Source organism: Mastigoproctus giganteus, chromosome 14, assembly GCF_048544385.1.
Source record: "Mastigoproctus giganteus isolate SK-2022 chromosome 14, ASM4854438v1, whole genome shotgun sequence".
In the NCBI taxonomy this organism is placed as follows: domain Eukaryota; kingdom Metazoa; phylum Arthropoda; class Arachnida; order Uropygi; family Thelyphonidae; genus Mastigoproctus; species Mastigoproctus giganteus.
Window position 1 is genome coordinate 68,378,832 of NC_143588.1, and position 25,206 is coordinate 68,404,037.

The 25,206-nt window shown below is 35.9% G+C and overlaps 1 protein-coding gene across 1 annotated transcript in view; it reads left to right on the forward strand.

Moving 5' to 3' along the window:
* Window positions 1-3,002: 3,002 nt before the first annotated feature.
* Window positions 3,003-25,206, forward strand: part of LOC150075202 (uncharacterized) — a 43,046-nt gene continuing 20,842 nt past the window's right edge. The window contains exon 1 of the mRNA XM_090388398.1: window positions 3,003-3,180. Coding sequence (XP_090244524.1) covers window positions 3,003-3,180 — 178 coding nt within the window. The remainder of the gene's footprint in view (window positions 3,181-25,206) is intronic.

The window sequence follows — 25,206 nt, forward strand, 5'->3', positions numbered from 1 at the left end:
AATCTCGTTGCCCTTCTTTGAACTCGTTCCAGCAGTTCTACACCCTAAAAGGTCTTCAGACCTGCATGCAGTATTCAATGTGTAGCCTGACAATTGCGTTATACAATAATATAATCACCTTATCCCTGCTAGCAAAATTACTCTATAATTGACAAAATCCCAATAGCTGTCCTGTCCTGGCAGCCTACCAGGACAGGACAGCTATTGTCCTGGTAGGCTGCCAGGAGTTCACTGCTAAGAGAATTTCATTTTCGACTTTCCTGAGTGTAGTACCACATAGTTGATATTTTACCCTGGAGTTACTACTACCCATATGCAGTACTTGGTAATTGTCAATGTTAAACTTCAGTTGCCATTTCTCAGCCCATCTGCCTAACTTTTCAAGATCCTGTTGCAGTAGCATTAAGCCTGATATACCTTCATCAATATCATTGATAAATAAAGAAAACAACAATGGGCCCAACACCGAACCATGTGGGACTCCACTAACAGCAGTGTCCATTAATTACTATTCTCTATTTTCACCCACACAACCGTTCCTTTATCCATAGCAGCAACTTACCCTTAATGGCATACTGCTCCAGTTTGTACAGCAGTCTTTTATGTACAACAATATCAAAATATTTCCTGAAATTCAAATATATATCAAAATTTTTTGCATCCAGTTCCTCTGTGACCACATCATAGTCATAGTATCCAATCAAATTGGTCAGACAAGATTTTCCCTAACAAACTCATGCTATGTCTGAAGTGTAACTGCAGTCTTGTCAAGATGATCCTACATTACTTCTTTAATCGGTGACTCTATTATTTTCCTCAGAACAGAAGTTAAACTAACAGGTCTGTAATTAGCATTAGCATTAGTAGAGGCATTTGATGCAAGAAAGCAAGCTTATGCAGCATCAGCCAAAAAAAAAAAAAAAAAAAGTAACATAAATAAATAAAAATAACCACTTCCACTTCACCCCTCTGTTCGTTCGAAATACCTGTCCAGCTGAGCCTTAAACTTATTTAGGCTATCAACTTCCACGACAAGGGATGGAAGTCTGTTCCACCCACCAACCACCCGCTGGCTAAAGGCAAATTTCCGCACATCTATCCTATATCTGTCTTTCCTCAATTTGAATTTATGCCCTCTCAGGTGATTTTTCTGAGCTAGAGGAAGAATCCCATCAGCATTGAGCATGCTCAAACCATTCAAGACTTTGTACACCTCTATCAGATCACCCCGCTGGTGCCTAGTTTCCAGACACTGTAATTTGCAAAACTTAAGCCTTTCTTCGTAAGAGAACCCCTTTGTCCCATTCACCAATCTAGTTGCCCTTCTCTGTACTCGTTCCAGCAGCTCTACATCCTTCCTGAAATGAGGCCTCCAGGCCTGTATACAGTACTCTAGGTGTGGCCTGACCATTGCCTTATACAAGGGAATAATCACCTCCTTATCCCTGCTAGAAAAATTCCTATATATCATTGACAATACACCATGAGCTACTCTTGCAGCTCGTCTGCACTGCTCAGAGAACTTCATATCTGCCTGCACCACCACCCCCAGGTCCCTTTCATTCTCTACCACTGTCAGTGTAGTACCACAGAGTTGATACGTTGCTCTGGGGTTGCTATTTCCCATATGTAGTACTTTACATTTGTCAATGTTAAACTTCATTTGCCACCTCGAAGCCCATCTGCTCAACCTTTCCAAATCCTGTTGCAGCAGCATAGTGTCAGTAGTGTCCTTGACAACCCTGCCAACCTTCGTATCGTCTGCAAACTTGGACATTAAGCCTGATATACCATCATCAATATCATTTATAAATACAGAAAACAATAAAGGCCCCAATACTGAACCCTGAGGGACTCCACTAATAACATTAGTCCACGATGAGCAGTGTCCATTGATTACCACTCTCTGTCTTCTCCCCCTCAACCACCCCTTTATCCATAGCAGCAACTTGCCTCCAATGCCACACTGCTCCAATTTGTGCAGCAGTCTTCCATGTGCAACAGTATCAAAAGCCTTTCTAAGATCCAAGTATATAATATCAAAGTTATTCCCTGCATCCAGTTCTTTTGTGACTGCATCATAGTATCCAATCAAATTGGTCAGGCAAGACTTCCCCTTAACAAAACCATGCTGTGTCCTAGCTATAACTGAAGTCATGTCTAGATGATCCTGCAGTGCTTCTTTCACCAGTGCCTCCATTAATTTTCCGGGAACAGAAGTTAAACTCACAGGTCTATAATTACTTGTGTCAGCCTTTGATCCCCCTTTGTGAATTGGGGTCACATTTGCACATCTCCAGTCAATGGGTACCTCCCCTGAGTCCAAGGAAGCTCTCATAATTATGGCTAAGGGTTTGCTTACCTCCTTTGCTGTCTCCTTTAATATAACTGGATAGATCCCATCCACCCCAGGTGCCTTTCTTGTGTTTATCTTCAACAATTTCTCCTCCACTTTGCTCTCAGTTATTACAAGATTCTCTAGCTTACTGCTAGATTTGATTACACCTCTGGCATTCCCCTCGCTGAATAACTCCTCATGTGTGAATGTCGATGCAAAATATTCATTTAGTTTGTTAGCTACCCGAGCAGGGTAATTACTTGTATCACTCTTTGATCCTCCTTTGTGAATTTGGGATACATTTGCATATCTCTAGTCTGCCAGCCCCCCCCCTTCCCCGAATCCAAAGATTCTCTCATAATTATGACTACTCGCTACCTCCCTTAATACAGGGTGGGCCAAAAAAGTAGGTATACAGTACTGATTGGATTTAGTTTCTTAGGTGCTCAAAATTTCCTCCATCAACATTGCAACATTCCTGGAACCTGTCACTGACACTGTGACACACAGTAACACAAATTCTGGTTAGCACCAATGTCGATAAATGCTTGAGAGATGAACAGTTCGTTCCTTCAATTCGTCCACTGCGTGGGGCGTCCTCTGTAAATCCTTCTCATTTACAACGCCCCAAAAAAGAAGTACATAGGTGTCAAGTCGGGTGAACATGGCAGCCATTCAATGCTGCCACGTCGCCCAATCCAATGTTGTGGAAAGGTCGTGTCGAGGTAGCTCCGTACCGTCAAAGCAAAATGAGGAGAGGTCCCATCTTGTTGAAAGAACAATTTGGCGAAGTAAGCCCCGGTTGCGATTTGTGGCACCACCACGTTGCGCAACATGTTTAGGTAATTGTTACCATCCACAGTTGTATCGAAAAAAACTGGCCTGTGACACCATCGCTGGACAGTCCATCCCACACAGTGACACCTGGCTGGTTCAGTTCAGTTGTGATAGTCACATGAGGATTTTCATCTGCCCAGTACACACAATTGTGCCTGTTCACGTGGCCTGACAACTTGAAACAGTCTTCATCTGACCAGATCATCTTTTCAAGAAGGTCTGGTTGGTCGGAAATTTGGTTACGCATTATCTCATAGACTTGCAACCGACAGTCTGAATCGTCCTCCAAAAAGCCGTATAAGAAGAGTCTTGGACGGTACGGCTTCAATTTACGCATTAAGCGTCACGAGGGCGTTCTCGGTATGGACAGTTCCTGAGACGCACATCGCGTGGACTTTTTCAGACTGTTCACAAATGTCAGGGCAACTCTCATCTCATTCTCCTCTGTCACAGATGTCCGACGACATCCACAGTTCGACGCATTAACCACTGAACCCGTTGCATCGAATTTATCTCTGATACGATAAATTGTCAGACGTGTTGGTGGAGCAGTGTCAAATGTCTCTTGCCACGCTCTGCACCCCTTTTCGGCATTTTCAGTCTTCCAATACTGCTTCAGAATTCACTTTCTTTGTTCTTCACCCAGACTCTCTGCCACTGTTCTCAATACTTGTAAAATAAAAGAAATCATAATGAAAAATAAAAATACCATGGCCGGATCAGTACTGTATACCTACTTTTGGTCCAACCTATATAATTGGATAGATCCCATCCACCCCATGTGGCTTTCTTATATTTAACTCCAACAATTTCTCTTCCACTTTCCTCTCAGTTATTACAAAATTATTTAGCTCCCTGTCAGAGTTTGATAAACTGGCCTCCACTTCCCTAAAGAATTCTTCATGTGTGAATGTAGATGCAAAATATTCATTCAGTTTTTCAGCAACCTGAGCAAGATCATCAAAAGTCGAACCATCGATATCAAGTGGATCAATTTGATTCATTGCCTTCTGGTGTTTACATAAATAAAGACGTCTGCTGTTTTTCTTTACAAAAAAATTATCATAATCTGGCTTCACTCATATAATTTCCTTGGTGATTGGATTACAGACTAGTTTATATCTACCATGGGTTTCTGTGTCACCTGATAATTTATATGCATCACATATATTTTCTTCTCTGCTAAGAGTCTCAGTTCATCTGACATCAATTTAGACCTAAACCTTGACAGTATTTCGTAGTTGGTATGAAAGGCCTGGTAGCTTCCATGATTAATTCCTTGAATGCTTCCCATTTCGAATTGGTCGATGGTAACATCAGTTGGTCCCAGTGTATACAATTTCAAAACCGTCTGAGACCATTGTAGTCACGTTTATGAAAACAATAACCCTTCCCTGTACTTTTGATGGTAGTTACATCTTTAAGTAAATCCCACTTCGGTACACTGTGATCACTGCCACCTAGTTCTTTTAGCTGCAGATTCTTACTGCATGAATAATCACTGCTGTTTGTTTATGCATTAAGAATCTGCAGGTTAATGATCTGGTAACTCTTGGTAATCAGATCAAGAGGTATCAGATCATTAACCGTTATCATTAGTAACTTGAGTGACTGTTGTAAATTGCTTCCATCATCATACAGCAGGTAGCCCTATTAGAAACTTTTTTTTTTTTTTTTTGAGAGGGGAACAGTTGTATTCAAACTAAGGTCATGGCAGTGCCTCGTTCTTAAGCGGTGTTGGCCTGCTCTTCTTGTAATGGTTCCTGTCTCCTGAAACTGCTTCCCTAGGTGTGGACATATGTTGTGGCTCATGTACGGTGGCACCTAAACGTTAGTTCAACTCTGCCATGGTACGCTATGACGAATACAGAAATCTGTAAAATGGTTATATATGAGTATGTTGTTATGTCTGTGAAGTGTATGTCGTGTTCTGCTTTTTTTTTTTTTTTTGTTTGTTTCTGACCACTTAGCTACTAGGGAACAGCGATCACCAGGATGGCTGCTCTCTATTACCAGTCCACGCCACGAGAAGGAGGGCCACAACAATACGTGTACTGTCAAACGAAAGCGACAGGTAAAAATCGCGCATCCACTGGAGGAAAAATCAGTTCCAGTGGATGCCAGCAGATCCCGTACCACTGGGAGCCCAAACCGGTGGTACCATAAAAAAATAAGTAAATAAATAAATAAAAGTAATAAATACATGCAAATAAAAAAAATAAATTGACAAAAATTAAAAAAAAAAGCCATCAGGAATACTGAAAAGAAGTGATATACAGAGCAGATAGATTTATTCAGCAGTTGTCATGTAGGTTAATCAAGGGGTTGCAACCAACAGTCTCATCATTGGAGAAATCAAAGGCAAAGCCTGGTAGCTCTTGTTGTATAATAAAATTTTAGGTAGACTTGGCTAGGATGACACAACTCAAAACAGAAGACTCGGTCGGGTTGATACCAGAATAAGGTGAAGAAGGGAAAAACGTAGTCAACGATGGTAGATTCTTTACTAAGTAGGGTAAAAACATGACGTTAATCAATAAGTTCGGTTCGAGGCAGGTAACTATATCAACAAATTATAATTGAGTTATAAAGCAGATATCGTGATAGTAGGGAAGCTGATTAGCTGACCCCGTCTATTAAAGATTTGCAAGTTCTTGAAAGATTTCAAAAGTTTCCTTATTTGCAATTAAGTCGTGTTAATTTCTGGAGCAAAATGAGATGTAGTTGAGATTTGTTGCGGAAGATCTTGGTAGATTGGGCAAGAATATATCACGTGTTGCGTCGTCGATGCCATCACTTAAGCAAAAATCTTTAGAGGTGACATTAAACTGTTGGAGCTTCGTATTGAATGATCCATGTCTTGTTATAAGTACAATGTGCAGAGACTGGGGAAACCATTTCTGTACAATGATGGGACAAGTAGGTGAAATGTCATGTATAAACGACTTAAATAGTGCCGATACGACACTGCGTGACACATTAAGCCAACATACCACCTCCACCTGCCATTGCCAGGTTTCAACGGCCGGCCATCTCAAATCAAAGAATCATCTAAACAACGATTACTTGCCATCCTGAGTACTGAAGATGTTGCTATCCCAATGAACAAGTCAAAAAACGGGAATGAAATGATGTGCTCGCAATCCGTGTTTTTAAAACATTAATAATTTGCATAATGTGCGGCTCTGTAAGATGGTAGATCGATTTCTATTGGATACTCGGAATTTTCATACCAGGATGCCTATTATATCAAATATTCGCCTTCTGTGGCACTGTTCTCAATAAAATATTCATGAAAAACATTTTGCTCTGTTAATTTTGTCGAGTAGTGTAGTATTAAAAAAAATCGATATCCATGCAATACAAAAAGAGATTCATGCACCTATCAACGGGATACTTATGGCGAAAATATTGAGCCACTTGGCAGATCATATCCAAGAAATGAAAGAGCAAATATAAAATATGGAGGACTGCTTCCTGTAGAAGCATCATGAAGTAGACCCCGCAACAGAATCGTGCAGGGTCTCTCAAACTATGATTGCGAACAACTGGGAGGCGCAACATAGCCGAATTAGCGTTTGCTCCCTAAAAACCACAAACAACAACAAAAATTCGAGAGGTCGCGAACAACTGACATGGTCGCAATTTTTTAAAATCTTACCTCAAGTTTGAAATGTGATATATAAATATATATATATACTGTATATATATATATATATATATATTTTTTTTTTTTAAAGCAACAGTTTTATTTTATAAAGTTGTAAAGTCCAATCATTATTTTATTTGATACACAGATTAAAATTTATTTATTAAAACCAAGTGGTATATTTATTTCTTGCGCAACTCTTATCCAAATGAAATCGTCAGTTTCATTTATGGGGCGGGGGGTCGCACGAATTCATTTATCCTTCACAATTCGCTAATGAACACACGCTTGTACAGACCATGCACGATAAACTATGTGAATTTTTTTTATTGGGTAGTTGTTGGCGCATCGGCTCCTGTGGCCATAATGCACCTCTCAAGGTTTTTGCAGTACTTTGATCCAAGCCCGAGGCGGGAATCGAACCCGCGACCTTTCGGTTGCCAGGCAGGCACTTTACCCGCCCGGCTAGCCCGGTCGGCCTGTGTGAACTGGTGCATTGAGACCAAAGTAGTCGATGCGCCAAAAAACTCCTCGACAGCTATCCGAACGTTCAAAGCCAATTTTAGATTATAAGTCCTGATTATTTGAAATGTTAACGAACGTGCTGTACAGAAAACAGGAAATTTTAGTCTCTCTCTCTCTCGGACTAGTCAATATTCACACAAAAAAAAACAAGCATATTAGAATCCGAAAGTCCTAGCTTTGAGGTTGTCCAAGGGTATTTTTATTCACATATAAACTAATTTTGATAATAATAATAATAATAAAGATTGTAAATAAGATATCGCTGCACTGCAAAGTTCATGGACACGTTTTGTGTCTTTTTCTAGCGAGGAAGGGTGGTACTTAAAGTTCCAGTGTACAAGGATTTCCCGCAATGCTTATGGAATGAAAGAATTCGTTACAACAGGAAATGTTATTAATCCCACCTGAAATAGTATAAAGAGTTAGTCTGTCTTTTTTTGGAACAAGCAAAAATAAAGTTAGCAAGAAGTCAATAAAGTTGTTTTATAAGTTTATTGGCTTGTGAATTTGTTTTTTGCATTATTAATAAGCCATAATTATGACAATGCTAATATGCTGGCACAGCTGCAACTTCCGTAACCAATGCTTGATTCCGAATATGAATTCCATTTACACAAAATTAAGTGATGGATACTTTTGGAGATAAACTCTGTTTTCTCTAAAAAGGATAAAAGTTTTTCTTATACCAACAGCATCAAATTATAAAGGGTTCAGTTTTCAATTAAGTAACAGATCTCTTGGACGTTTGCAAACCGAACATTTTTCTAAGCGAAAGTTGTAGCAGAATGTTAATCTCATTGGCCTATTTTCTGCATGATGTCCTTTTGCACATCCTGGATTTTTCCCCTTTTTCGTTCTACTAAGTAATGCAGGGTCTGGGATTTTCCCTGTTTTGTTAGGTCAACCTCGCCGTTTGGACGTTAACCCAAGTAAACATGCATGTGATATTTCCGTGTAAACTAGCTTAACATTTAGAAAGGTTTTTACTAACCAGTATGTCATGTGGATCTACAGCTACATCACGTGGTAAACATTTCTTAATTTCTTAATATCCTGTGTTTGTTTTACCCTGAGTTTTCGCATGTCAATATACCGGTGAGTTAAATATTTAACAAATTTAAATAATATTATTTTAAAGAAAAATAGATGCTTACTTTTATCTTCAGGCGTGTATGTTAGTGTGCTTTATGCGCCAAGGCAACTAAAGCTATGAGGCCTCCGAATATTGTGTGTATTGGTCTATCAGTTTGCCGGACGAAAACCCCAAGAAAACATCAGAAAGAAAAAAAAAAAAAAAGCCACGAAACCCTCGTCCAAGAACGCTTACTCGGCCGCGTGGAATTTTTATGGGCTTTTGCCCATAAAAATTCCACGCGTAATTGAATTTCAGTTCAGGGCACTTCCAACCCGTGGAAGGAAGTTGATTATAACCATTGTGATAACCGTGAGAGCTTTTATTTTTAGTATGGGTTATTGATAGGTTAATTAAATACGAAATGCTGCTATATAACCTTTCTTAATGAAATATCAAAACTCTAAAATAGCTCTCTGATGTCAAAGTACTGGCAGTATAACCATAACCATAAGGGTTATGGTCGTACAGCGGTTTGTAGGTATGTTCACCCACACATAGGCTTAATTAGAATCAAGGGGAAATCGAAATTTTGCCCTCTCAAATAGCGCTACTTTTTCAAACAATATTAAGTATTTAAATATGTATTAATATGCATTTAAAAACTCGATATAATGGTATCTTAAACACCCGCGATATAGCCGAAAATAAAATTTATCCAGTTTTTCTCAATTGTTAACATCAACGCGCATTGACATAAGACGCAAAATATTAAGGGAAATAGAGAAGAAATTGAGCACCTTTCCTCTTGTTTTTAAAAATTTAATTAAAAAATAGCTGGAATTTTAGCAGTATGAAAACTGCTAAAATTCCAGCTATTTCTAGCAAAAGATATGATAATAAAAATGCTAAAGGAGAACGTTGCACGTTCAGACATCGGGTCTAAATCAAAAAAAGGAAACTTTAGAGAATGTCAGTAGAGAATTTTACGCCTTTTGGGATCCAATATTTATTATGAGTTATATTTGATACGCTCCTGCACGAATTCTAACGGAAGAGTTTTTCGATTACTTGCCTTTAAAATACTTTATAGCATTAGTACAGCAAACGGTTCCTTGTTTCACGGACTTAATTAGAAACAGGGAACCCTAACCCAAAATTCGATTTTCGGGCCCCAGATTCTGATCTGCTTCGTTGCATTCCTCTGGAGCACCCCCAAAGAAAGGCGTCTTTTCAACTCTGCAGTGCAGGAAAAGGACACAATGAATTTCACAGAATTTGATTATAGAGAGCAGGAATAGTAATATTATATTGCTATCAATATACAATGGCTAGTAAACCCTTGTGGGAATACAGTTCAAAGTTCGATTTTGAGACCGCAGTGAAAATTTTGATTTTTGGGTTCCTACGTTAATTTTATCGGTCCGATATGAGAATTTTGCATCAATTGGACTGAGAGGCCAACACAATATACTGAATTAACTCTGATGATCCTGGAACCAGTTCTATATAATTCTAGCCTTGTGATATGGTGCATATCCTTTGGAAGAACCCATTTTCAGATGGATAAACTGCAGCCATGAAAGTACGGCTTTGGTCAAAAATAATTTCAATATAACCTATGGTATCTAATGTTGCTCCACTAATATCAAGGGAGCCCAATATGCAACAAAAACACACGCCTCAAGCCGTTATATCACCATCACCAGAGTGCACTGTTGACACCTGAAAGGATGGGGTCATGGATTCATGCTGTTTCCGTCGTATTTTGATCATGCCATCGGTGTGAAACAGCAAGCTGTTGTTGTTATTTGTTTTTTAGGAGCATTAGCAACTAAGGCCATATTGCTCCGGGATATGCAGTGGTCATTCCCTGACCTTTCCGCATCCTCCGTATTTGGTGGTGACGGGCTCGAACCCCGGTCTAATCAAGAAGCGTGTGCTACGCACTGCTGCTCCTTCCCACCTGGCTACGGAGGCGCCGAAACAGCAAGCGCAGGAATTTGCCAAACCAGATAACAGATTTTCACTCCTCTGTTGTCCAGTGCTGGTGTTCCTGAGCCCAGTGCAACTGTACCCTCTTGAATTATTTTTGCTGACAGGACTGGAACCCGGTTTGGTTATCGGCTGCTATACTCTGTCCATGGCAATATATGCAACGAGTTGTGCGTTGTGAAATGCCTCTTTAGTTGCCGCTGTTCTGTTGGATTGTTATTTGAATGATTGTTGTTCATGGCTCTTATCGTTGTGTTTATGGCTCTTATCGTTTCTAATCTTCAAGGTGACATAACGTAAAAATAGATAGACTTTTTCGAATGGCAGATGTTTTGCTTCCTTGCATCGTTTTGCCAATTTAATACTATTAATACTAAATGTGTGACAGAGTCATTTAGGGGCATCCTTTGTCTAGGGGGCTCCTGGTGCATTGCACCAATTCGTTACATGTACGTTACTCCCCTGCCTTTCAAAAAAAAAACTGCTAATTAAAAGGGTTAAGAAAGGAAACGAGTCTCAAAGAAAATCAGTGAGACGTTTTCAATTGTAGACAGTGTTAACATAAATTTTCACACTCGATTTTTGGGTTGATTATTATGAAGAGGATCAGATTTAAGATTCTGGTGCCCATGGCAACCAAAAGCATCCATTATTTTGTACTAAAATGTATAATAAATTGCATATATTTACTCATATATACGATGCTTTATCATTTCCATCTTTTATTAATTTCTGCATTGGTGATTGCATCGCATATTACTAACACAAGGCCGGGAGGGGTAGAAAAGGTGGAAAGATTTATGGTGATATCCATTTTCTAGTTTGATAACTTTCTACATTATTAGTTTTTACATCCTGCGAAATTCTATTAGGTAACGTGAAAATTTTCATAATTGCATTTGTCGTTATTTAACTTCAAAATATATGCCGACTCTGTTATTAATCAAAACCAAGGGATAATGCTGATCAACTTGAGTGGTGGATCCCGGTGCGAAGGATCATGGCCATTTACCTTGCCTAGGTGTCTAGGAAAGGGCATGGGACATAGGGAATTTACTGTACAGTATTTGAAGCTTTCAGAATTTGGCACTATAAGCAACTAAGCTTAAATCCGGACTGATGATTTCCAAAAGATAACATAATTTAAACAACACATTGTTTCTGTTGACATCAGGTACGTTGAAACTGGAGAATAGAGTATAACGAACCACCTTTTGAAAATACGTTTACAAGTGTAAATCATTACAGCGGAACTTTTAAGAAAGCAGTAGCTCAACCATGCAGATAATTCTTTGCGTTACAAAGCGAACCAACAATGCCAAATCTTGCTATTGTATTCTCTAAAATAGCCCACAACTAACGAGCTGAATCCTTCAGTCCTAGATAATAGTTATTGACCCTTTGTTCTATTCGTATAATAGGCATGCGTTATTTGGGGACTTTTGTAATGAAACAAAATAACAAATCTGTTGTTTGCGTTAAAGTCACAGCAGCTGGTTCACGATAACGTTATAATAAAAATATGATATAGTTCAAATTGGAGTACAATAACTTAACCTCATTAGCTTTCTGTATACAGTATTTAAGAAATTCCTGTGTCAGGTTATAGCTTAGATAGAGTAAATCAAGAGTAACTTCGCAACGTTGTTGGGTTTTAGGCCCATTAGCAACTTAGGCCATATATGATATGTCTATAAATTGCGTATGTTCTGTGGTCGATTTGCTCTGTGCTGAACGAAAAACGCAAGTTTCCAGGAGAAAAAAACCTTGCCTGAGACCGACTAACTCGGCCACGTTGAGGAAAAAAGGCCCATAAAAATTCCACTCGTCATTGACGGGGTTGGAGTTCAAGTCTTTTCCATCCGGTGTGGGGAGGACGGTGATAATACCAATTGTGCTACCCATAATGGCGTAGCTTCGCAGCTTTAAAGGTTTGTAATTACAGTCAACACATGTTGACAGTAAAAATAGATAAAGTCGGAGTTTTCATGCTTATTTGTTATTGCTACTAAAGTAGCCACCTGCAGTGCTGTTGTAGCGTAAACAGAAAGGGCGATATACACTGGTGCAGAATACATTTTTTGGATGAAAGAAACGAAAGTTAAGCGGAAATTTCGTGCAAAGTTTGGCAAAACTTCACAGAGCAGACATTCGATGTACGAGTTTTTGTAACTACCGGCTGCTGTTCTGCGCGTTGCTAAGAATGCCTACCATAAGTGAGGGACCCATCGAAGAAGTGAGGAGTTTCATCACAGGTCTACAAAAAATCAACGTATCGGACCAGTATCAGACAAGATCAGACATCACACATTCCGTGGACACATTTACTTCGATGGCACAAGATGCTTAAACGCTTTGTATTTAGTGACGAATGCACGTTCACTCAGCAGGCAAGGTGAACCAATGTGAGAACATGAGTAAGCGATAAACCTAACATGACTCTGGGACGTGTCCGAGACATTCAAAGTACTGCAGGTTGCGGAAAGGTAATATGGTTCGTTCTTCACAGAAACACCAATCAACGGTCCTGTGTATCGAGAATTCATAATCATATACATATACTAATTCTTTAATTTCTTAATTGCAATTATCCAAACTGATTTTGTAGGAAAGTTGTTTTCGTTAATACAAAATGATTACAATTTATATAGGTAATGCTTTTTGATTTTAGCAGTGGAAGTGGACACCGATGCAGTCTGAAAAATACGCTTTAGAGCCATCAGGGGTCTCTTAGCAATAATTGCATATAAACTCTCCCACAGGTAAAAGACACAGGTCAATTGATCCCCTACGTCCCCACCTCGGTAGTCTCCAACTATAACTGCAAAACAATACAATGAAATATCAAAATAGCTCAAGAGACCAAAAAAAGGTTTAAAATTAAAATTACAGCACGATTATATGCATGATTATATGCAAAAAAATTAAATTAAAAACTTAATAAAAAGTAATAAAAAGAAACCCTGTTAGGTTTAATTTTTTAACTTAATAACAATGAGTTTACTGGGTTTTTTTGGTTTTTTTGTAGACTTGTTCTTGTTTTATAGATTGCCCCTAATTAAAATTCTTTTGCCTTAGACCAGCAAAAGGTTTTAGCAAAAAACTAAATACAAAATCTAAAAACCATTCAGATATTTTTGTAAAAAGCTGTACCGTTTTTGATATTTTTGCTTTAAAAAAAAAACAAAGTGAATTCCTTAAGTTAATGCTGAACAATTGAAACGAAAATCTATTTACTACAATTTATTAGTTAATAAATGCATGTTTATAAAATCACCTTTTTTTTAAGATGAGGTAATCTTATTTGAGGCTTTGAGCAGTTCATCCGAGTGATTATTAATGTTATTTGGTGATTGTATGTGAATTTATAACTCGGTTATATATGATTACCGCTAATGGGAGGATTTACTGTTGGAAAAGTGTTATATACTTTTTAAAATCTATCACTATCCGGGATTGAGGAGTACCGGATTTTAAAATTCTCATTGCTTTAGAGAGGTATACCGAGTGGCTAGACAATTTTAAAGGAGCACGTTTTAATAAATATTAAGCACAAACAAATCCGTAAACATTATCTTGTCCTTTCATCTGTTTTTGATTATCTTTTCCTCCATTCGTTTTTGCGACCGGCAGAATTTAAACTGCACGAATAATACAGTAGTCTGAATTCTCTCGGCAGAACAAACTTGCCTTTGCAACGAGTTGTCTTGGTATTGCGCTACTTTTAATAGACAGCTTTGGCTATATTACAGCTTTGAAAATCGATTTCGAATTCCACATAGCCGTTTGCATCGGAAAAGTTCTTTACAACCCTTTAAAATGCGTGTTGTCGCTAGAGGCCACCTGCTCTTCAGTGAAAGAGAGACCAGTTAGTCCTGGAACTGGTTGCCATGGCCGGCTTAAGGCACGTTCGAGCGTTTCTCCTCGAACAGGGCACCAAATTTTAGGGGGCGCAAAATTCCCCGAAAATTCACTGATTTGCTGTAAATTTCAAGTCGGAGAGGGTGCGCTAAAATTCTCGCACAGGACGCTGATAGACCTGGGGCCACTTCTGGCCATAGCAGTCTTACCTTTCAAATTAATCTTTTTGTGAGGCCATCTTTTGAAAGTACTGCAGTACTACTTTCACTTATTATAAAGTCACTAAACAATATGTATTGTATATAAAAATACAGGCGAACCTCATAAACCGACATCCTCTCGAATATAGCACGTGCTACATTTTTGAAAATTCCGGATTTTGTTTTTTTGAAGATTATTTTGAAGATTATGTATATACAGTATTCAGTAGTAATTCGTAATTTTTAATACATAATACTCTGATCCCTATAATTTCCACGGAACAACAGTCCCCAGAATTAATCAAAAATGTTAACGCGAATTGTAGGATTTGTCTAGTAAGATCCTTGCCTAAGAAATAAAAGTTGAGGGTGCGAATGATTATTCCGGTGTGGATGTTGCGACTGCCCAATATTTTTTAAATTTAAGGTATACAGTTCGATATGATTTCAACACTCGAACCTCCTTAAAAACTAAATACGCGTACATTCTACTGTATGACTAAATACAATATGCCAACTAGTATCGAATGTTTCACAAGATGAATAATTTTATACCTTGCAAATATGATGTACAATCTATGAAATATGTAAAACAGAAATAAATTAGTTTGGAAATTATTAATTATTATTATTACAATTAGCCATATGGTGCAAGGAAGCCTGAGGCTTTTGCTGTACCAGTCAAAAAAAAAATAAAATTGAGTTACCCTGAGAGAGAGAGAAAGAAGGGAATCACCAAGAAAGAGAAGAATGATGATATCCAGCTCAGGACCCTGGGTGTGTCAAGCCCATACTCACCAGATGTGAGCGCCTGGAGATAAATGGAACGTAATGCATAAAATGGTCCCGGCAGTTTCGTTTTTTAATTTAAGTCCAGCAGCATATTTTCCCTCTGCCCTCGTACGGTGGACTACCCTCAGATAACATTCAAAAAGTTCCGGATTTTTGAATTCCACGCTTTTGAGTTTCTACTGTACGTTGTTGTGCTCAAAGTCTCCACCGTATGTACCTCTGACCATTCTATCACAGGAACACAGCTGTAAATCATTTTGAATGTATGCTTCTGACCACTGTCGTATCCAGGTATTATTGTAAGGGAAGGCAGGATGACCAGGTTTTTGAGTGTTTTTTTTTTTTTTTTTTTTAGATAGACCTAGGAACACTTATACGCATGGTTAAGGGGACCCTCTGCCTACCCCTGAATACGCCCCTGCCTCTGATCTTCTCTACATTTTGATGAATACTTTGAATAAGCACTAAATTATTTTGGAGTTAAAATCTCAGTAATATGTTTCATCTTTTTGAAGAAACCTTGAATCTTATGAAAGTGAAACTTTTGTTCTAAGTTTTTAGCAATGTTTCCATTGAACCACTCTGTGCCCTGGTTATGGAGATCACAAGATGAACGTGTCTCTTTACTGATAAAGCTCTTGGCCATTCGTACTTATAAAACTTGTTTAACAAGCAGCACTGCTAAAAATTACACTTACGTTTTGACCTGCTGTTACTGACAGCTCGCTGAATAATTTCACACTGTTTTGTTGTAACTAATAGACGTACGTCACATGCATATCAGCGCTTAAATTTCTTAACAAAATCAAAATAACTTTCGCAAAATGAACCCTTTTGCTGCTCAAGCGATCCAGGCAATACTGAAACTAAAAGAATCAATGTCATTAAACCAAAAAAATCCATTTAATCATCTAATTGGATTTTTATTAGAAAGAATAAAATGTTGTCTAATTATATCTGCATTTAATAACCAAAAAAATGTAATAAATTTTAATTTATTTCATTTACAAAATTTAACTTAAAGGATAAAAGCTTTTTTTTTATAAGTATACATACATAATATTGGAAAAAATACTATTCTAATGTGACAGACTGTTTTTTTCGTTTTCTTCACTAATGTAACTGGAAGAATACCTTTTATTAAAAACGAGCTTTACAGCATTGTTGATACTAAAATAAAAGCAAAGTAAAAGTGAAAATTATTCGCAAGCAAGTACAACGAAAACAAAATAACAGTTTATTATGAGCTGATGATATAAGCTTTTAACAAACCCTTTCAATCATTTCAGAGTAGTTCTTATCAATGAGAGTATACATATCTTCTCGAAATGTCACTGCTAGTCTCGGTATTAAACACCTACATTATTATTAGCTTATTCGAGTTTTCGTGTGGAAAATGGGGTGTTCTTAACCAGTTGATAACGAATTCCTTCCTCAAGGAATTTCAAAGGATATCCTGGGGACGGGGGGATGTACCGTAATACATTTTTAAAAATACAAAACCTAGTGCTTCATACAAATAGCAAGAACTAAGCTGTAAATAAGGAGATTGCAGAATGTGCGGATATAAACTCATTCAGATCAAAACTTTAAATAAGATTATTATTATTTTTCGATCTCTTTATTACAACATAAAGTAAGAATGAAATAATATGTTAACGTAAATGAATAAATTTAATTTTATCATCGGCTTTACCGCAATATACGAGCTTTTTTCATTGTCAATCCACTGTAGGATAAAGACCTCCCTAACACGTTTCCAGTAACTGCGGTCTTGTGCTTCCTGTTGCCATTGTACACTAGCAAATTTCACAATTTCATCGATCCGTGTCATCTTTGGTCATTTTTTTAGGCGTTTAGAGTCAAGCGATATCCATGCCAAAATTCGTCAGATTCATCAGTCGGTTCTTCTTGATATGTGACCTGTCCATTTCCATTTTAAGCGCTTTGTTCTTTCAATGATGTCACATACCGTTGTTTGTTGGTGAATCCATGGCCATGTGTTTCGGTCTCTTTTGGTTAAGCTTTAAATTTGCGCTCTATACCCTTTGTCTCAGTTTTTGTAAAGCTTTGGCATTCAATGTGTATGTTTTACAACTATGTTAGGAGATGGAGGATACATTGATCAAAAACTTTTCGTTTTGATACAGAATGGCAAGTTTGTCTTGAAGACTATATTACTCTTTCTAAATGCTTGCCACCCCAATTTTATGCGCCCTTCAATTTCCATCAGTTGAAATTTCTTGTCCAAGGTGAACATACCTTTTCACTTTTGTTTTTTTTGTCCATCGGTCATGATTTTCTTTGTTCCGAAAAATTTGTTGAAAGTAACCTGTGTTTTCTTGATATTCATCTTTAAATCGAACTTCTTGTTTTCATGTTGCACTTCTTCAACGTTTTGCTGCAATTCTTCCGGATCAGATTCATTGGCAAAAAGAATGATATCATCTACAAATCGTAAGTGATTCAAGTAATCTCCGTTTATCTCGAGTCCTTTGTTATCCCAATTTAGCTTGCAAAAATTTTCTTCTGAACAGGCAGAAAATAGTTTTGAGGAGATTGTGTCTCCTGTCGGATGTCTTTTTCTATGTTGATCTGAACTTTATCATTTTTTGACCCGTATTGATGTAGTCGTCTTTTCATATATTGATCGGATTGATGTAAGCTCCGTCTACACCTTGGTTGATTAGGGCGTTGATTATTGCTTGTTTTATGACTGAGTCCAATGCTTTTTCATGGTCGATGAAGGCTAGAATGGAAGATTGTATTCATTGTGCCGCTCTATAACTTGCTGTACTGTTTGGGTGTGATCCATTGTATTAAAGCCGTTTCTGAAACCTGCTTCTTCTGTGGGTTGTGCGGCATCCGGTATTTTTAATTTTTTTTTTTTTCTTTCTTATGTTTAATCTCATGGCTCTTCAAGATCGGCTTACTTGTTTGAGCTCACGTTTCTTTAATCGAACTCCACCAGCGGTTGCCGTGATTCTGATTAGTAATCTTTAAAATATTTCATATCTCTCTCTCTTAGACAAACTAGGTTTGTTTCAATTTTTTTTCTTCAAGAATTAGTTTTGATTTTTCATTCCTTAGCCTTTTATATGTAGTAGAAAACCCTTTCATATCAGGTAATAAATTAACTTAAATGTATACTGAAATCTCTGTAAAGATTTTATTATACTGTACATTGGTCCAAAAATAGTTGGCTCTCAATGGTCCTCTAAACAAAACTACTAATTTAGAAAATTGTATTATTAAGTATTCTATTATACGAAACTATAACCGAATTATTTTTCACTGAATATATTGTATATAATTATTTGTTTTCTGTATTACCCTCGCCATAAACAAATAGATCTATTCTGATGACTTCCCCACTAACACCGGCTTTGCTCCCAATTCTTTATATTAATATTAGCTAATATTTGTCGATTTATTAAATGCATCTTTCGTTTTACTTTATGTTTATATACTTTGCTGCATCTTTAATGTGATATCTTTACTAAAAAATTCATAATATTATTATATATATATATTTTTTTTTTTTTTTTCGATATTGTTCTTGTATCTGAGGGAACAGTGCACATTGTAAAAAGTTGCACTTTCATTTGCCTACTGTCAGAAGATTATATAACTGCAGGGTGAAGTGGTCAGTCTTTTCCGTCCTCTCGTATATCACGACGCTTGCGTGACCCTGTTTGCTATTGTCACGAGGCCGATGCCTTCGTTATAGACGAGTGAGAAATCATTGGTGGAGATTTCTAGGTTGCTTAGAAGCGAGGGAAGGAGGAAAGAAAGAAAGACAGTCAAAATGTGGGTTACCAAGACGACACGCTCACGAAGAAGTTTCGACCTAGTTTCATTAGTGTTGCTTTACTCCCTGTGTGTAGATATACTGTATTTTGCAGCTAATATTACTCCTGGCTATGTATATATGTGTATTTCCTGCAAATGCAAACCGAATCAGTCCTAATGTTATTTCTTAACTGTTTTCCATTACTCCTATATCACCAAAATCCATTTTCTTTCAAGAAAATATTACTTTTTAAGTAAGTATTCATTACCTACTATATACTGTCCTATAAAGGCATCAGTATATAAAAATTGATATAAAGCTTCGTTAATTTACTTCATTTAATTGTGATTTTAATAATAATATTATTATTATTTTTTTTTTTTGCCACTGAGAAGAATTTCTTTTTAGATTTGTTACTTTTATATCGGATTCAGGTCAGTATGGGATACTAGAAACTGAATAGGGTGGTTGTTATATATCAATACTCTTTATCCTTTTGGAGATTCATCAAAGCTGGGAACTACCCAACCTTGATGAGACCCCCTACCTGAGTCAACTAATAATCAATTACGTACACTGTTTGAGGCCAAAATTATGGAAATCGTATGCTGTAGTGAAAAAAATTTAAGTTAATAAGTTGACAAATAAGCAAAGTGTGAATTCAATCATTATTTCTAATTACAATAACAACCAGAGTTATGAAATATTACTAAAATTTAAGTGCTGTTATAGGAGATAATATACAATTTTTGAAATAAAAAAGCTACCATTACGTATTAGGAGAAGTTCCTAAGTGATGCTAGCTGTCATTAAATTGATGAGGGATCCTGTCACATCCAAAGAAAAGCATCAGTTTTAGGACACATCACAGTGACAATTACCTGAGCCTTCTTACTATTATTGTTTATATGTAAAGTAGATGACAAGAAGTTTTCGAGTTATTTAGTGTAATTATTATTGTTCAATTATTATTTAATTTAATCAGTATACTTTAATTAGTATTATTAAAAAGCATTGTAAATTTAAAAATTCAGATTTTTGCTGCTTATACTCCTTCTGTACGTTATGTGTTCTGTATATGTATTTGGGCTAATCAGCATACACCATATCAGTTTCCCAATGTACTATTTATCAGCGTATTTTCCAATAATGCGATTTTTGCGTTTTGTGAATATAACTTGAACCTCACACTTTTTTTTTGTCATAGAGGAGTTATGAAAAAGCGGCTAAAATATCAAGATTTTTCAAACGGACATTCAAAATCTGATATTTTAAATGTCCATTTTGAATATAGTCTTAACAATCAATATTATATTAACATAGAAGTCGTAGTATACTATAGTTAAGGTGTTCCATGGTGTAATAGAATACTGACATAAGTATTTCAAGGTAGAAAACAGAATTAATGTTGTTATCCTATAACTTTTAATGCCATGTACTGAGAAAATTCGTGATGCACGTTGACATGTAGTCCTTTGATTTCAGATAGTCGGGTTTTTTTGTTATTTTTGGGAGGTTCTGGTATTAGAATATTAATACGGGAGTAAGAGGGGTGGGTCAGGATATGACTGTTTCCAATACCTGCTGCATAGACGGATAAGTTTGTTTTCGGGCGGTCCTAATATAACAAGTTTTTTTTTTTTTTAATTTTTCACAAAGTTTTATAACAATCAGCTAAAGAAAATCCAAAAGAACTTCTTCAGGTATCTGTCATAGCAGAAGTAACTACTATAAAACAACAGCTAAAACATGAACTACAGCTATGTCCTACAAGGTTGGTAACGGTCATATCCTGACCCATATTAATATTCTAATACTACTACCACCTCCTAAAAGTAGCTAAAAATATATTTATTAAACCTTCCTACTGACATCGACAGATCGTAATATAATTGCTGAGTAGTACCGTTATGTTTCCTATAAGATTTGATCAATGCTCCAGTTCTGAACTGATGAACGTTTAATCCTAACTATTCCTAATATATAAATTAACCTTTCATGCAAAACCAAAAAAGTTTGTAATTTATAATATAAAGTTATACAGTAATATAATTTTCATTATTACAATAAGACTATAGAATGCCATAAAGGTGAATCAATGTACATCGGAAATTGCCTAAGTCCTATATGTAGTATCGGATATTGCAAACTATAAATTGTGTACCCCGCGTGTAGTTCGTGATAAAGATACTCTCTTTCTAATATGGATTTAAAACTAGATTAACCTAAATAACGAAATTACATCATTTGGGAAGTAATAAATATGAAACATATTGGGTAATGTACGCATTGCAACATTTCAAGCACGTTCGATTATATCGCCTCAGGCAATATAAAAACTTTACAACTAAAAGAAGAATATTAGGTCACTGCTGAATTGAAGGGCGCTAAAAAATCCTAAATGAACCGTAAAAATTGGAAAAAGGATCAGGGTTGTTGTTCCAAGTTATAATATTGTATGTGTTATTGTGTATGGAGGAATGTTATAAAATCGTAATTATTCCTAAAAAAATTTGGAGTCGATCTGGCTTGTGCTCTTATAATGTCTGAGCGTCCTAAATATACTATATATAGATTTTTGGAATGAGAGGGCTATGGAATCATATCCATCCCACGTACTAACAGAACGTACGCTAAAAGTTTGGTGTTGGCTAAATTTTTTTTTTCCATGTATCATATATAAGGACTTATAGGATGGGGGAGGAAATACTGACCTCCAATTATTATTGCAACAACACCTACCCTAAAGGGTAGGGTGGGCAAAATTACGCTATAACAACTTTCAAAGATGCTACAGCTTATTAAACGAAAAATCGTTTTACGAAAAAAATTAAAGGTGTTCTAAAAAAATTTGCATTTATTATCTATCACAAACAATAATAATTGTTTTTAAAATAATTTTTAATTAAGTTAAAGAATACAAGTATATTTTATAGTAAAAATCATGTATTAAAAGGATAAGTAATGCTTTTTATTAAAAACATACTTTAAACAAAACATAACAGCAAGCACAATTAAGATTAAAAAAAAAAAAAAAAACCTACTCATATAAATCATTGTATGACCAATAAACACCCAATATTCGAACAAACTTCCTTCTAATCTTCAGGGATAAAAATTGAAATGTGTGCGGAGAATTTTGCAATTACTAAAAAAAAAGAAAACATTATTGTGCAGAAGTGGGAATAAGCTCATTCTGTATATAGCAAAAAAAAAAAAAAGGAAACTAGGTCTGGCACACCTAGAAAACTATATTTGCATCAAGCTCATATTATGGAGGCGCTTCACAACCAGTTTCATTAGTATTGCTTTCAGTCTTTACGATATTCATTATCTTTACTTTTACTATTAGTTCAAAATAATTAATAAAAGTTAAAATTCTTGGTTTTATTAGTTAAGAAATGCAAATAAGCGTTTTAGTTTTTGTGATATGATTTTTATAATCAATGACAGCTAGACCTTTGATTTGTTGTTTGTACAGATTTTTTAAAAATTAATTTTTAAATTCTCGGTCAGCTCCTGAAAAGTGTTTGGCTTACGTGTTCTGTCATGCACTTATACTAATGAAACAAAAAGGGATGCACATCATTATTACATTACTCTAAACAGAGAAGCACATTGCTATCTAGTTCAGCATCTCGATACAAAGAAAATGCTCTCTCTCTCTCAAACATGAACCGTTTGATGTAAATTTTGCAGTCCCTGGTGCAGTGCTTTCATGCTTCCATGTTAAAACGGCCTTGATGACTGCCGTGTTTGAATTTAGTATTTGGTTATCTTGCGTTTTGAAATATCAAGCCAACATTGCTGAAACAGAATATAGGGTTTAAAAGCTCTTGCTGATTCTCAAAGTGGTCCACTGTGCATTGTAAAACAATTAATTATAAAAGGGTGAAAGGGTAAATCAAAAAACTGCAGCAGATTTATAGGCTGCTGGGTCATGAGTAAACAAAAGCAGGGTTAGATGAAGTAGAACGCTTTGTTTTAAAAATAAACTGGTTAATTTCGGTCTGAAGTTCCAAAAAATGGTTTTGAAAGAATCGCAATAAACCTCAAGTTTGCGTATGTAACAGTGGCGAAACTACCATACAGCCCGGCCCGCCAAAGACAGATTTCCGTTCGGAAATCTGTCATTGTAATTTGAAATATTTATTTATCGAGGAAAGGGATGTAAGCATTTGCAAATTCTTTCTTATGATTTAAATAACTAGTGCCTTTTTAATTATTAGCTATAGTAATACACAACAACCTCTGTTTGCAATTGAGTAAAGTGATTTGCTATCTGATAACGAACTTCATCATTCTAAAAAAAACATGCCTGGGTTGGGATGTTATATGTTTCTGGTCAGTAAACCGGATTTAAGCTGACAAAGGATAAAACGTTCTCTGTACTAGAAGCAACAAACGTTGAAAGAAGAGTAGGAGGTGGCAGGCAGTTTCGCCTAAAGAAATACCTCGAAACCCCATTTTGTGAAGAAGCACCTCCCTTCACCATCTTGGCTGGGGTATTTTAAACAAATACAAAACAGGATTTGCTAAAAAAAATTCAACTGAAAAAATTAAAGATATGAGTACAACAGCAAAGTGAAATATTCTGGAAAGAGAACGATATTTTTTAAGTAATAAAATAACATATTAACCAGTTTTAATAAAAGACACACACATATATATATATAGAAAAATTTTCACCTCTAAATAACTGTTTTTGTTTTGTTTATTGTGTAAATGAAATCGTTGTATTTATGAAAACAATAGATAAAATTTTTAAAACAAATATAATACACGAACGACAAATTTTTCTTGTTTTAGTGGATATAACTAGTATCCATATGAAGGCACAGAAGTTCAGCCTTCATGTGAATCAGAAGGCTGAACTTCTCATCAACCTTCCGAACAGTTTAAGTGGGTCAGTTCCCCAAGTCATCTGAAACTTAAATAAATAAGTGAAAGTTTATTAGTCCTGATTTATGCATTAATTTCATTTATTCTCAATGCTCATCATTATAAATGTCATTTAAAAAGTTATATCTACTACTCAGATTCGATTTTTACTTTCTAATCTTAACTTTCTTAGGGACTACTTCTTGATAAAGCGAAATTATTGTAGTATTAAAAAATTCCTGTCTCCGGACTAATACTGGACTTTCTAATTAACTTTGTAAGTTTGTTATTTTTACCGGGCATCATAACAATTCCTTTAACATTTTCTTCAAATGTTTTCCAGCATGTAGCCCGGTTAATAATGGCTGTCTATGGTGTATATATTATGCTGTTTATTTGTTTACAGATTTTTTTATGATTTGCCCCTATCCCCGTTAAATTTTAAAATTTCCTCGATCTGCTACTGAATATGATTGTTCATTTTTATACCAGTGATCTCAAAAAAGTGTCCTGCTTGATGGCTAAATCTTCTTTATGGCAGCGTTTCTCAACCTGCGATCACGAACCACAGATTGAGAAATCATAGGAACAGTTGAGTGGATCGAGAAAAATCTGAGTACATCGTGCAATTTTTGATAAAGCACAATGATCGCATTAAAAATAGTATAAAGCACAATAATATAAACAGTGGGATATTATTTTTACAGTTGTGGGTCGTACTATTCTTTTTCTCTCTATTTTTTATTTTTTACAGTTTAAGTCGGTTACAAAATAGGTTGCGAAGCACTTCCTTTTTGGTATATTATATTTGGATGCTCTTGTGCTGATCTACGTGTTATTGAAGTTGAAAAACCTTCTGGAAATTAATTTTTATTGGGAACATTTATCTTTTGATACGCCAACTTTTGCTTAATGTGAATCCTCAATTTTATGCATGGTAATTTTCAGAGTGGCAAAATATTACTTAATAATTTGACGATGTCTAAGTTTTCATTTTATTCTAAATGAAATAATTTGATTTATTCGTTAAATAGTTAAGTACCAGCTAAACATTTAGCTGGTACTTAACTATACAGAAAGATATAGATTTTATATTTATTTTGATATTTCTTTCTTCTCTCTCGTTTTAATTTATATTATTTAAAAGAAAAAATGATAGAAATAAAGTTATTTTTCTAATTGATCCACTAATAGTAATTTTTAGCATACATCTTTTTTGCTTTTTGAATGAACTTTCTGAAAATTAGATAGCTGCTTAACACG